Here is a 13,645-nt window from a genome sequence, read left to right on the forward strand (position 1 = left end):
GCCCGGAGCTCCTGCGCTGGGCAGCCCAGAGGCTGGGGCACCTGTCAAGGGGTGGGGCTACCCATGCGGCCCTCGACAGCTTGCCAAAACTGGGTAAGCAGCCCTCTGCCTGAAATAATTGCCCACCCCTGCTATACTTTGACACTTGTTACTCCCTACTAGTCTAAATATAACAGTATAAAGATGATTCTCCTGGGCTGCAGGTGCCTTTCCAGTTAATAAAACTACATGCAACAATCATTAGAAAAATTAAATGGCACCAGCACATTTTCGTTTCCGTTACACATACCAGTCAACAGGTGTACTGCAGATCAACATTTTTTACTTCATGTTCCCCTTCAAAATCCTAATTTCCAAAGCCCCCCGCATCCCTGGGCTTGCACCATGGAGCTTTGTTGAAAGCCTGGAAGGACCGCATAACCCTCCTGATGAGGGGGCTTCTGATTCTGAGAAATCTGCATGGCAAACACTCTCTTATAGATTGAATGGACTCATTTGGGCACTTTCTGCTGCTCTCTACTGTGTCAATATGGTACTGGAAGTGTGCTGCGTCTCATGTGGGCAGCCTGTTAGTTAAAGGCCAAAAAACCTTTAAGCTTTTGAAAGACTGGGCAGGTCCTAGATGTTGTATTTGTGAAGAACATTGCACAGATTTAAGCCATATTTGTGGTGAGAGAACTTATTTAATAAGTAGCCTTAACATGTTTTCCATCAGTTCCAGTTTATTTTTGGGTTTACTGTGTGCTCCCATGTACAGAGTGTTGCCAGTCTAGTCTAGAAATAACAATATTTAGCTGCTAGTAGAAGACATCTCTGGGTGTTGGGTTACCTTCTTCCTGAGCACATCTTTCTGTTCTTTTTCCAGTTGGGATGAAACTCATTTTGGCAAGATGGGAAGTTACTACATTAACCGGACCTTCTTCTTTGATGTCCACCCACCCCTGGGAAAGGTGAACAGCCCTTTCCAGATCTTCCATATAGGAGTCATTGGAGCAGCTGAAGGAAAGCCTGTCTCTCCCTTCAGGTCAAAAGACCGGAGGAGGATTAGCTTCTGTGTTCTGTTTGATGTCAGTCTAGCAGGAACCTCAGAACATCTGGCCACCTGCTAAGGATGTGACCAGTGCTTTTTTTCTTTATGGGAAATGCCCAAAATAGCAGAGTCAGCAGGCTGCTAGAAGTTGGGTGTTGGGAAGGCCTTATTTGTTCTGAGGGAGAGTACGATGCTAAAAGATGCCTAAGTGGGCCATGGGCCTGCTTATGTGTGTTTGCCAAGTACTTGCAAATCAAGTGGTTTAACTAGTGTCAACCTGAATTAAGTGCCTGGTTGACTAATAAGCAGTACAGGTCAGTCGCATCATACGCGCATTTAACTTGGGCGAATTCAACTATACGTGGGGTGAGAGGTGGGGTGGGGCTTGAGTTTGCACGCATGCCCGGAGCTGTGTGGCTGGCCACCAGGCGGCAGCTGCAGTGTGGTGGTGGCCGGGCGGCACGCAGCCATCCCCACCATCACCCCGTGTTGCACCGCTGCCCGCGGTTGCACAGCTCTAAGCACAGCTCTGCGGCAGCGGCGGGAGGTTTTGGAAGCAGAGGCAGTCACTGCTGGCACGGTAATACATTATTTCACTGTACGCGATTTTCACCTTACATGCTGACTTTAGAACATAACCTCCACGTAAGATGGGACTGACCTGTACTCTGTTTTCTGAACAATGTAATCTAGAGGCCAGTTGAACATACCTATTACTTGGTTCATTCTTAAAATATTCATTTAAGAAAAGATACATTTTGTTGGTGGATGAGGATAGCAATTAGGTGAGTATCTATAAGTGCATAGGCTAGTTACTATTCTGCAGCCAAACACCTTATTAAGGTCAGAACCCGTTTCAGAGTCTTCAGTGGTGCACATAAGAGTTTGTACATAATTGGGGTTGAATACACTCAGAATGGAGATCTCCTAACATTTCAATCCTTCCTAAAAATGTGGTCATTGTCCATTTCAATTTTGCCTGCAGGCAGCATAATAGCTTCTATGAAACGGACTGTCATCATGTTAAATTCACTTTATTGCTACTTGATAATGCTCTGAACGGCTGATCTTCGTGAGCTCAGAAATTTTGCTTCAGGGGTCGGTTACATAAGAGCTACATTTTCTTTTTACTGCAAACTTAAGTTCTGCATATGTTAATGGTTTAAGTCCCTACCTTCAACTGGGAAAGCTTCCCACTTGTCAGATGGGGGGATCTTATGAGCCTACTTCAGTGGTGCTCAATCTCTTGTCCATGGGCCATGTGATCCAGTCCAGGGGGCTACCCAGGGGTCCAGAAATTTGGTGGTAGGGGAGTGGTAGCAGTATGAATTGCCATGGTTGAGCACCACTGATGGGGGCAGATCCAGAGTGGTGTGGTGGCACAGCAGCACCCCCCCTTTCTGGCCACACAGCAGGAGCAATAGCTGGAGATTTTTTAAAGTTTGTTTAAAAATAAATAAATAAATATACTGCAGCCCTCATGTAGCCATCCCTGAATCAAAGTTCCCAAATAAAGTAAGAATTCCTGCCTCCCTTCTCCATGCTCAGAGGGACATCCCTTCTCTTCTCCTCCCTGCTCCCTTCCCTTCTGTTCTCCTGACTGCTGTTGTTCCTTCTGTCCCAGGGACAAGAGAAGCTCCTGTCCTGCACCAGCTGGGCTGTGTGGGTGCTGGGCTTAGCCCAGGAGAGCAGTGGTAGTGGGCAGGTGGGTTCCTTCACCCTGCCTGGTTCTCCCCAGGTGTTCCCTGCCAGCCCAGGAGCAGCTGCTGGGATGGTGAAGCTGCCCAGCACCACTGCTGTCCTGGGCTGAACCTGCCCTCGTGCAGTGCTGCTGGACTGGCTCTGGAGCTCCCCTCAGCCCTCGTACAGCAGAGACAGTGGCAGAAGTAGGTATGGGGAAGGGAAGGGAGTATGAGTAGGGAGTGGAAGGGGTGGAATTATAACCTGCTTTGGCAACTTAAAAAAGTCTCCGACTGCAGCTCACATGGATGGGGAGCAGGTTTGGGAGCAGAGGTGCAGCCACCCCTGCAGTGCCAGTTGCTGCTCCTGCATCCCCTTTCATAAAATCCTGGATCTGCCTCTGACCACTGGCCAAGATTATTATCGTGCCTATCAGATCATTTGTACAGTCCCAACAAGCATGCTGTTCCCAAAGTGTCCAAACAGTAATCGGATAGTAGCTGGGTATATCTGGGATGTCATGGGCATCTTCCTTGCAGCTAGAGTGAAACCCCATCTTCTGAGGTGGTTTCACTGACCATATTTTTTTTCTTTTTCTTGCAGATGCTAATAGGACTCGCTGGTTATCTGAGTGGGTATGATGGCACATTTCCTTTCCAAAAACCAGGGGACAGATATGAGCAGCATAACTACATTGGCATGAGAGGGGTAAGAATATATAGGCCAGAGCCTGACCATCAGCTCAAAAGTGAAAACAAATTGAAGGAAAGCAGACTCTTCTTTTGGGGAAGATGAAAGTTTCCCTCCTTATTTTTGGCTCCTCAGTTCAGACTGTTATGTTCCTTCAGAGTTTGAAGATGGGAGATTTTTACTGGTACTTGCTACATTTTCACTTTCGCACCTCATCTGTCTCAATAGATGGTCTTGGAATTTGTTGGATAGAATAGGCACCACCTCTGTCCAGCATCATGTTGTCATGTCCAGTCAGGTGGTGAGGTGAAACCCACATGTCACCTTCAAGTTCCCTATTCAGTCATCTCGCCAGGATTAAATTAGGATGCATTGATTCTGAATGAGTCATGAAGCTACTTGTAAGATGCTTATATAGATGGTTTATTATATCTAGAAAGAAACAAGAAAATAAACCTTGTTACTAGCATCTGTAAGTGGTGAACTGTTTGTACAATTGACATTCTCTGAATGATGTTATCATTAGTTTGACAAGTGTGTTCACTTTCACCTTTTGAGGAGCCCAACATTTCTCTCTTTCCCTTCTTTCAATGCAGTTCTGTGCATTCCTTGGTTCCTGCCTGGTTCCCTTTGTCTACCTCACAGTGCTGGAACTGTCCAAGTCATTGCCAGCAGCATTGCTGTCAGCTTTCATCCTGATTTTTGGTAAGAGTTCATGTGTCCACCTGGAGAATTCTGAACAGTTCAGCTGGGGAGGAAGGAGTAACTGTAGTAGAAACCAGCCTGAGGGCAGGTTGACTGCTCAGATACTTTCCTTTCTGGAGTCTCAGGTCGTCTGTCCACAAGGAGACACTGTCGAGAGATTGTAGACAATGCCTCTCTTCTAGGAGCTGAATAATTGGCTTCTGTATAGGGCTTTTCATTCAGAGTGCTCCCAGAGCATTTCACAGCCTGATCTAATTTATAAGTAGTTCTTTGGTGTTTCTCACTTAAGCAGTGGAACATGTTTAAACTCAATTTTAAAAACGGCATACAGGATAGATATCGAACTTTGTCCACCACCTAAATGCATCTCTGATAAGAGATATAACAGCTGTTTAACAGTGTGTTACAGAGCTTCGCAGGAGTTGAAGGTAGGAAGTGAATAAAGATTCTGTGTAGAATCAAAAATACAATGAAGGATTTAAACAGATAAAATTAAATTACCTGAATCAGGGCTTCTCCAGGATGTTGGTATTAACACACTAACACTTGCAAACACAACACAGGGTTTTTAGTATCCTCCACTCATGGCATGCTTTTTAATTTCATTTTTGTATCACTTGAAAGATGGTCTTCTGAGCTTCACAGCATCCCCTGGTGTTGTGCTGGTGTATGATTTCAATATTGGCTTTGCGGAAAGATTCCTGCTTACTATACCATTTCCACTCATACCATATTTCCTGCTTGGCAGTTCACAGGTCTGCGTAATATAATTTGGAAAAAGCCTTGTTTCCATTTCCAGTATTGCCCTTGACTAAGTAAGCTAACTGACTTACTAAACTGTAGGTTAGCTGTGTAACTGAGGCATCTCTTGGTGTGTCTTTTTTCAGATACAGGTTGCATTACACTGTCCCAGTATATTCTGCTTGATCCCATCTTGATGTTTTTCATCATGGCAGCTGTGCTGAGTATGGTCAAATATAACTCCTGTGCAGATCGGTAAGATGGTGATTTTTTTTTTTTTTTTGGAGTATACTATAGATGTTTGTCCCTTCATGCTTGGACAAAGAGAGAAGATGCCAACCCAAAAGAATTTAGTTGAATCTGAACAGAACAGGGCTCAGTTTTAACAGTGGGAGTATGTGATGCCTGAGTTTGGGTTGCTGTAGCAGGGCTAAGGGGGACAAATGAGTAGAAGGGGAATGAAGGAAGGTTATTTGGCCCATGACAGATAAAAGATTATTTTGAACACGGTTGTTTATGACAATAGGAAAAGTCAAGGCCATGAGAGAGAGAGAGGTTTAGGAGAGAGGACTGACTAGAATTTGTGATGAGAAAAATATTAACAGGACTGTTGATGGTATGCAGCCATGTAGGAGGTTTGAAAGTAAAAATGAGAAGATTGAACCCCATATAACATTAAGAGAAACCAGTTGGGGGTCATCATGTGCTCAGCTTAGCGAAAGATGAGAGCAGGTTTTTGCACCTGCTTTGCTCTCTAATAATAAGAGTTTTGATATGTCATCTTGCTTTACTTTCATCAGTGCCAGATCAAGGGAGCTCTGCTTCTTCACAGGTCCATTGACACTTATAAAATCCTTCTGGCTGAAATGTCGATAGTATAATTTACAGGAATTGGTTCCCTTTAATTTTTTTGGAAGTATGTTTATGAGATTTCTGAATGAATCTGATAAAATTTCCAGGCAGATTGATGGATGCAAATCCAAAAGGTGTGATCTTGCTTATACAGGGCATTTTGGGGGATGCTGGAAAGCTGTTGTATGATGGGGCCACACAGGACACTTTCACACAATAGAACCAGAATCAGATGATATGAAAGTGTAGAAAACTGTAGTAGGGTTGGAGTGTTGTAGCAGCGATGGTCCAGGAAATGTCCAAGAGCCAAGGCTTTTTTTTATATATTTTACTGAACCAACTGCGTAGTTGAGGGAACTGTTGGACACAGTTTTGGGCATCTGGTACCTTCCTCAGGTGACCTGACCAATACCTCTCCCAACTATATAGTTGGTCCAGTAAAGGAAAGATATACTAATTCATGGCCTTTTGCACTGTATCAAACGTGCTGCATGATCAACTGTGCCAGTCTTGGTGTGACTGGTAGGCATGGCTGAAACATGGCTTGTGAAGCCATGTAATGCTGTGTGTGGCCATCCTCATCTATAACAAAGGAGCTATGACCTGTAGAGACTACAGACTCTCCTACCCACTACCCAGTGTTGCATCTGACCAGCTCAGGGTGCAGCACTGACATGTTCCCATGTCTCTCTATTCAGGGATGTGAAAATCTGCTTTATTTTACATAAATGTGAATGGCCACTACCTTCTGGTTAGTTGCTAGTGTAGCTTGTGGTTGAAGGACAGTGTAGACATCCAGAGGCAGAGATTCAGTGGTAGAGGGTTAAAAGGCTTTCATCTACCTTTTTCATGGCTTCTCTCATATTTGATTTTAGTCTTCTTATGATTTTTGTTTTTTCCCCCCTTTGTGCTAATTAACTTTGTGCTGTACACAGTGCCATAGCAAGGGTGGTACCAGCAGTGGAACAGCACTGGGCACTCTCACCACCCCAGGCACTACCTGAAGGGAGGCAATAAAAATGCACAAACACAATTACACATAACAGCGACTGGAAGTTGTCACTGCCCACATATGCTGGGTGTGCAGCACTGTACCTTTGTTGCTGGCTATGCATAGGAAGATATTCTGCCCCCACATCTTTCTGGCATCTTTCTATGCACACTTTATCTTATCCTACACTCCTTAGTTCTTTGAGTGTCTATGGCAGCTCGGAGCAAAAGAGTCTTTGTATTCTTCTCAGTCCCATACGTAAGAGGCTTGGGCCTAGCTCCAAACAGTTATGTCAGGTTATAGTCTCAGATTGTCATCCTATTCAATGAAGAGGAGACATAGGGGTCTCCAGGCATTGGCAATAATCTCTTTGCACACATGAAAACAAAACCAGTGAGTGATTCCTGAGAAGTAGAAGAGATGGCTGCAGTCACAGGTTGTGCAGAGACCCCAGGCCTGCTCTGAGCAAGCAGATGATGTCCTGTGTTTTTTCAGTATGCTGTTCTTTGTGCTCATAGCCATTGTCTCACCAGTGACCTGCTCTGTCTGTTGTGCAGGCCCTTCTCTCTCCCTTGGTGGTTCTGGCTGAGTCTGACTGGGGTGAACCTTGCTGGAGCGATGGGGGTGAAGTTTGTTGGCCTCTTTGTAGTGATCTTGGTTGGACTGAACACGATTTCTGACCTGTGGGATTTGCTGGGGGACCTCAGCCTGTCACTGGTGAGTGTTGCGATCTTTTCTTTTTGTTAGGTTTTTTTCTTTATCGACCTCCCTGCTTTTAATATTCTTAAAAACCGCTTAGTACCAGAACTTTGCTGCTATTTTAGGTGCTTCAGTGCCAGATGGTAACTAGAAATGAAAGTTATAATGCATAGATTGTCATTTTGTGGGTTTAAAAAGCTATATATTGGTGGGATGTAATGCTACGGGAGCGTATTGGAAGCACTGCCATTGTTTACCAGAGGAAACTGAGCTTTTGAGCTGGGTACATTTTATTTCACTCTAGGCTGCAAATATATATCAAACATGTCCATAGGATGGTCCAGAATCCTACAACATGGCCTTCTAAAGAAAACATAAGGCCTAGATGTTCCTAATTTGCAGCATCTAATTTGCTTATAATGGAGCAAATTGATGCTGTCTTAATTTTCAGTACAATGATGCAACCTGCACAGACTAAAAATCTAAGTGCTCCAGCATGATCCTGTGGCTCGTTTGCAGGGTATGCTGTGACTTGCAGTCTCCAATAAGATGCAGGCAGTCCTAGCTTGCTCCATTTTATACAAATTTAGTTCAGTTTTTGGGGTTCAGGTAAATTGCCAGTAGAATCATTTCACGAAAAAAAAATGTTGGGTGCTATGGATTAAAATCTTGCACCTAGTGCTTGGACCTATGAAATCTGGTATCTTGTCCTCTGACACAGCTTTAATACCCTGCTTAAGATCTGGCAGCTTGTAAAGAAAGACACTTCATTATGTTTACTCTATTCAGAAGCACACTTTTGGAAAAAAGTGTTTAATTCTCTTCTTATCCCAGCCTGTTTCTGAAGCTCAGAAATTTATTTTCTTCCCCTTGCTGGTTTTGTCCTTATAAGTTTCATAAATGCTATTTCCTAGCCCCCTCCCCCCCATATGATTTGTTTTCTCTGATTAATGTGAATCAATATGGGCTGCAAAGCTGCGGTGTTCCAGCTCCAGGGAAGTGCTTCTCACGCATAGAGTCAGTTAATTGTATTTGAAATGGAACAAATCCATCATGTGTAAGTTTTCTGCCAGCAGACAGCTGCAGAGTGATTTCATTTGTGCTGCTGGCAGCAAAGAAGGAGAGCTCCAAGTCTTAGAATGTGTAAAGAAATCCATTGACTACAGAAGAGAGGCGCTTGCTGAATAATTAAACATTTGGCAACCATTATCAGCAAAAGCAGTAGTAACGAAAAAGCCTATCAGCACAAGTAACTTATCTCTGTATTAGCTGTGGAACTGATTTTGTCTGTTTACAGGTAATGTTTTTTGGAAATGACTTTTTTGACTTCAAAAAAGCCCTTGACCTGGTTTCCCATAATCACCTCTTAGAGGAACTGGCCAATTGTCGCCTTGGGTCCTCCGCGATCCACTGGCTGGAAAACTGGCTCCGGGGTCGGACCCAGAGAGTAGTAATTGATGGAAGTCACTCATCATGATGTCCTGTGACCAGTGGGGTCCCCCAAGGCTCTGTCCTTGGACCCATACTGTTCAACATCTTCATTAATGATGTGGACACGGGAGTCAGAAGCGGACTGGCCAAGTTCGCTGATGACACCAAACTTTGGGCCAAAGCATCCACACCAGAAGACAGGCAGGTGATCCAGGCTGACCTGGACAGGCTCAGCAAGTGGGCGGACGAGAATCTGATGGTGTTCAGCGCCGATAAATGCAAGGTTCTCCACCTTGGGAAGAAAAACCCGCAGCATCCTTATAGGCTCCGCAGTGCTATGTTGGCTAGCACTATGGAAGAAAGAGACTTGGGGGTCATCATTGACCACAAGATGAACATGAGCCTGCAGTGCGATGCGGCGGCTAGTAAAACGACCAAAACGCTGGCTTGCATCCATAGATGCTTCTCAAGCAAATCCCGGGACGTCATTCTCCCCTTGTACTTGGCCTTAGTGAGGCCGCAGCTGGAGTACTACGTCCAGTTTTGGGCTCCACAATTCAAAAAGGATGTGGAGAAGCTTGAGAGAGTCCAGAGAAGAGCCACGTGCATGATCAGAGGTCAGGGAGGCAGACCCTACGATGACAGGCTGAGGGCCCTGGGGCTCTTTAACCTGGAAAAGCGCAGGCTCAGGGGTGATCTGATGGCCACCTACAAGTTTATCAGGGGTGACCACCAGTATCTGGGGGAACGTTTGTTCACCAGAGCGCCCCAAGCAATGACGACTAGGTTGAATGGTCATAAACTACTACAAGACCGTTTCAGGCTGGACATAAGGAAGAATTTCTTTACTGTCCGAGCCCCCAAGGTCTGGAACAGCCTGCCACTGGAGGTGGTTCAAGCGCCTACATTGAACACCTTCAAGAGCAAACTGGATACTCATCTTGCTGGGATCCTATGAACCCAGCTGACTTCCTGCCCTTTGGGCAGGGGGCTGGACTCGATGATCTTCCGAGGTCCCTTCCAGCTCTAATGTCTATGAAATCTATGAAATCCAGTGATTTCCTGAACTAGCACCTCATATTGTCCCACTCCTCTGCTTTGCTCCATGCTATCATCTAAGGTTGTAATTTTGTTCTTCCCATGTGCATTGAGATCTATACTAAACATAATCACTACAAAATAATAACAAGTAAGAGTTTATAAAAGAGAGAAGGATGTTGCAGTTTGCAGATGGGCCTGGGAGACAACTTCTTCAGTGTCAGTCCCTGGTCAGATACTAAACTTTTGTGGGATTTTGATTTTGTAACTTTGGCCAAAATGCTCAGAAGTTTCCTGTGACTTTTGGAGGCACATTTTGACAGGATGGGTTGTTTTTTCCCCCAGAGTACTATGTAACTGCATCCTCATATCTCTTACAGATTTCAGTGTGTCTGGCCCATAATGAAGTGCCCCATGTTTGGGTTTTTCTCTCAACCACCATTTTTCCCATTCCCATTTTAAAATCTTTGGCTTTGGTGATAAGAGGCACTGCTGATATGTGTAACTTTGTAATAAGTAACTTACAGGTATATTCTTCATTAAACCTGATTTTATTAACCCCAGTCTTTGCATAGTCAAACTCTGAGCAGATCCAGATGACTAAGAAGCCATCGTTAAGCCCATATCTGAGTAAGCTACAGAGTTTTCCCCAATACTCCTGTTGATTAATAGCCTCATCAGGCTTTCATTTTCTCCCATTACCGCACTCTACATATCTTACTTTGAAAACCCCTTTCACCCCTACCTTGCTTCCAAGATCTGTGCTGTTCCAGTAATTTATGAAATCTTGTATGGGCCTGACTGTCAAAGGTGTGGAGTAGCGCCAGCTTGCATTGCTTGCCTTTGGAGATGTAGGTGCTCAGGATTTTTGAAAACTGGCCCACTAGTCTGTTCCTCTGCTTTTCCAAGTGTGCCTTACCTTTGCGTCACAAATTGAGGTGGTTAGGCCTAACAGCCATTCTTTCCTAAAAAAAATCTTTGTTGGTAGAAATCTTGCAGCCTGCCAAGGAACTGCTTAGCTCTAATGTTCCCAGCACTCTGTGTGAAGAGTAACCTTCTAGAGAGATGTGCTTTGCTGTCCCAGTGCAGTGGCTGCGATTAATCTGAACTGTTTCTGTTGCAGGTCATGTTTGGGAAACACTTGCTGGCACGAGTGCTCTGCCTCATCCTGCTGCCTCTTGCCCTTTACATGGCTCTGTTTGCTGTTCATTTTGCAGTATTAAATAAAAGGTATTTCTCAAGCATGTTTCTCTTAGTTTTCTTCCTTATCATAGGAGGAAAATTACCCCCTGCCCTTTGAATTGAAAATCACTATTTTAACTCTCTTGACTGATTTTTTTTTTTTTTTTTTTTTCTGGTAAGGTTTTAGTGTTAGAAGTCAGAAGCCATGTCTTAGACTAGCTCTCTGCCTGGACTAAAGTATGGTTCTTAGATGGTCTGTGTGTGCAGAGCACCCAGGTCAAATTAACAGTTGGACTATGTTTTAACATGTTGCCAGTGCCAAACTGTGTTGCAACCCCATTGTGGATAGATACATATAGATTATTTAAAACTGCTAGTGCATGTGGTAGGTTGTTCTTGTATACTTTTAAATAGTGAGAAATAGCAACTAACTCAGTGGTCTTGTCCTGCTTTGCAGAAATTACCATAATTATAAGATCAACAGCTCCCCTTTCTCCATATTATTCAGCCTGTTTGTACCCTTTTAATAGGTGGGGAAAGTGACTTGTACAAAGCCATAACACAAGCCATTAGAAGAGCTGGGACAAGAGCCCTGACTTCATCCTAGGCTAGTACTTTAAATATATAACTGTCCCTTCGGTGCCACTAATTAGATTATGTCAGAGGGTGTAGGTGCCTTTGTTTTCTGTAAAAATTGTTCCTTTTTCAGTAGAACCTGTGCTTGGAGTTGACCAAAGGGTAACAGTTTTGTTCTGTGGCAACTACTGATTTTCAGACATTGATTTCATTCTGCACTGAAGCCAAATAACCATAGTTCAGACTTTTCCATTACAAACAGGAAGGGTGAGGAAGGAGGGCAGAGGGGAGGGCAGGGCAGGGCAGGGACCCATCCAGAGGGGGTGCAGTGGTGTGGCTGTACCCTCATTTTGGATTGCACCACACCACGGGAGCCTGTGGGTACTTTTTTAAGTCCCTAAAGCTGGTGAAAATCCTCCCTCCTGCTCAAAGGCATGCTCTTCCTTATCCTTCCCCACCTGCCTTTCTTGCTCTCCCAGGAGCAGAAAAGCACTAGAGCTGTTTCTGCCAACTGGTGGGTGCTGGGCTCAACTGGGGACAATGGCAGCAGGGATGGATGGTGGGTTCCCCCTCCCAGTGCCTGCTCCCAGCAGGGTGGAAGAAACTACTCTTCCCTTACTCTGCCCCTTTTCCTCCCCAGCTGAACCCAGCCTCCACTCAACTCTGCATGCTCTTGAGCTTTGCTGTCCTGGAGCAGTGGAGAAAGTAGCAGGGGCAGGCAGGGGAATGGGGGTGGAGGGGAAGAAAAGGAAAAGTTGGGGGAGAGGGAGTGGTCCTGAGCAGGAAGGGTAAGGGAGGGGGAATTTTCACCTGCTTTAGGGACTTTAAAAAGTCTGCCCTCACTGGTGGGGGTAGAGGAGGCTGGGAGCAGGGGTTGCAGCCACCTCTGCAATGCAGACCACTGCTCCTGCACCGTCCTTTGGGAAATCCTGGATCTGCCCCTGGGTGAGTGTGTGTGTCAGTCCCCACTCTGTGGTCTGATTGTCAGACTATGAACTTGGTTTTTGGGGAACTATATTTAAGTCCCCACTCTGTCCGAATCAGAAAAGTTTTCCATCCCAGTTCCCTCCAGTCAAGCAGAATGGATGCTTAAACACAGGTCTTCTGCATCCCAAGCCAGTGTGCCAACCAGACTTTTTTTCTCTCTTCTCCTCTGTTCTGTGGACCAAAAAACTTTCCAGACTTTTTCCAGACTTTTTGGAAACCAGTCCACCTTTGCAAAATGTTTTGGCTTCAACAAAATCAATCTGATTAGCACTACCCACATGATGTTAAGTTTTTCCAGTGAGAGAAACTCCACTCCAATGCCCTGCTCCCACATTATGCCAAGTGTTTCCAATGAAAGAGAAGGAGGGCTGTATAATGATGGGCCACACTCTAAAGGTAGACCAGCAGTCAGTACATGTGGAATGGGTACAGTGGATAGTAAAGTGATCAAGGTGGTAATTGCCCATATGATGGCAATAGAAGGAGAACTTAAGAGGTACTTAAAAATAAATAAGCTATTCATTATCTTTACTCCCTGAGCTTGAAGGCATGAGTCTAGTGGTCTCACCAAAAGCATCTTGACTGTTGTGGGCTTCTAGTGGCCACCGAGAAGGATTGTGACTTGTCCAAGGTGACAGTGAATCAGCATTATGTGTCATAGAAAGAAAATTACTGTACCTTGTGCAGAACTAAAAGGGTGAGGCTTTTGATGGCCTTTGATGTCTTGAAATCCTTGAGGCTGTTTAAAATTGCCTGCAGGAGTATATACAGGTATCTTTTGCCACTAAATGTGAGAGCTAGGCACCTCATGGAACTTAGGTCCCTCTCTTGTCTGTATTTTGAGGCTGACTAGTACAGGGGTAGGCAACGTTTTTTGGTCAGAGTGCTGAAAAACACCACAATGCCTACCTCAGAAGGTGCCGGAGTGCCAGCATGGCAGAAAAACAAAAATGAGGGCAAAGGGTACATGGCAGGATGCCCTGCTTGTGCCCCTGTCCCCCAGCCCTGCTGCCCCTTGCCCTTCAGCCCCTGACCCACAGCCC

General features: G+C 45.0%; 1 protein-coding gene across 2 annotated transcripts in view; it reads left to right on the forward strand.

Moving 5' to 3' along the window:
• POMT2 (protein O-mannosyltransferase 2) overlaps positions 1-13,645 on the forward strand; it is a 45,695-nt gene that overhangs the window by 2,322 nt on the left and 29,728 nt on the right. For both annotated transcript variants that reach the window (XR_003091864.1, XM_006035965.3), the window contains exons 2-7: positions 866-950; positions 3,314-3,418; positions 3,997-4,105; positions 4,993-5,101; positions 7,247-7,406; positions 10,981-11,087. Coding sequence is in view for 1 of the 2 variants with exons in the window: in XM_006035965.3 (XP_006036027.1) it covers positions 866-950; positions 3,314-3,418; positions 3,997-4,105; positions 4,993-5,101; positions 7,247-7,406; positions 10,981-11,087 (675 nt within the window). In the remaining variant the exon portion in view is untranslated. The remainder of the gene's footprint in view (positions 1-865; positions 951-3,313; positions 3,419-3,996; positions 4,106-4,992; positions 5,102-7,246; positions 7,407-10,980; positions 11,088-13,645) is intronic.

Source organism: Alligator sinensis, unplaced genomic scaffold, assembly GCF_000455745.1.
Source record: "Alligator sinensis unplaced genomic scaffold, ASM45574v1 scaffold1185_1, whole genome shotgun sequence".
In the NCBI taxonomy this organism is placed as follows: Eukaryota; Metazoa; Chordata; order Crocodylia; family Alligatoridae; genus Alligator; species Alligator sinensis.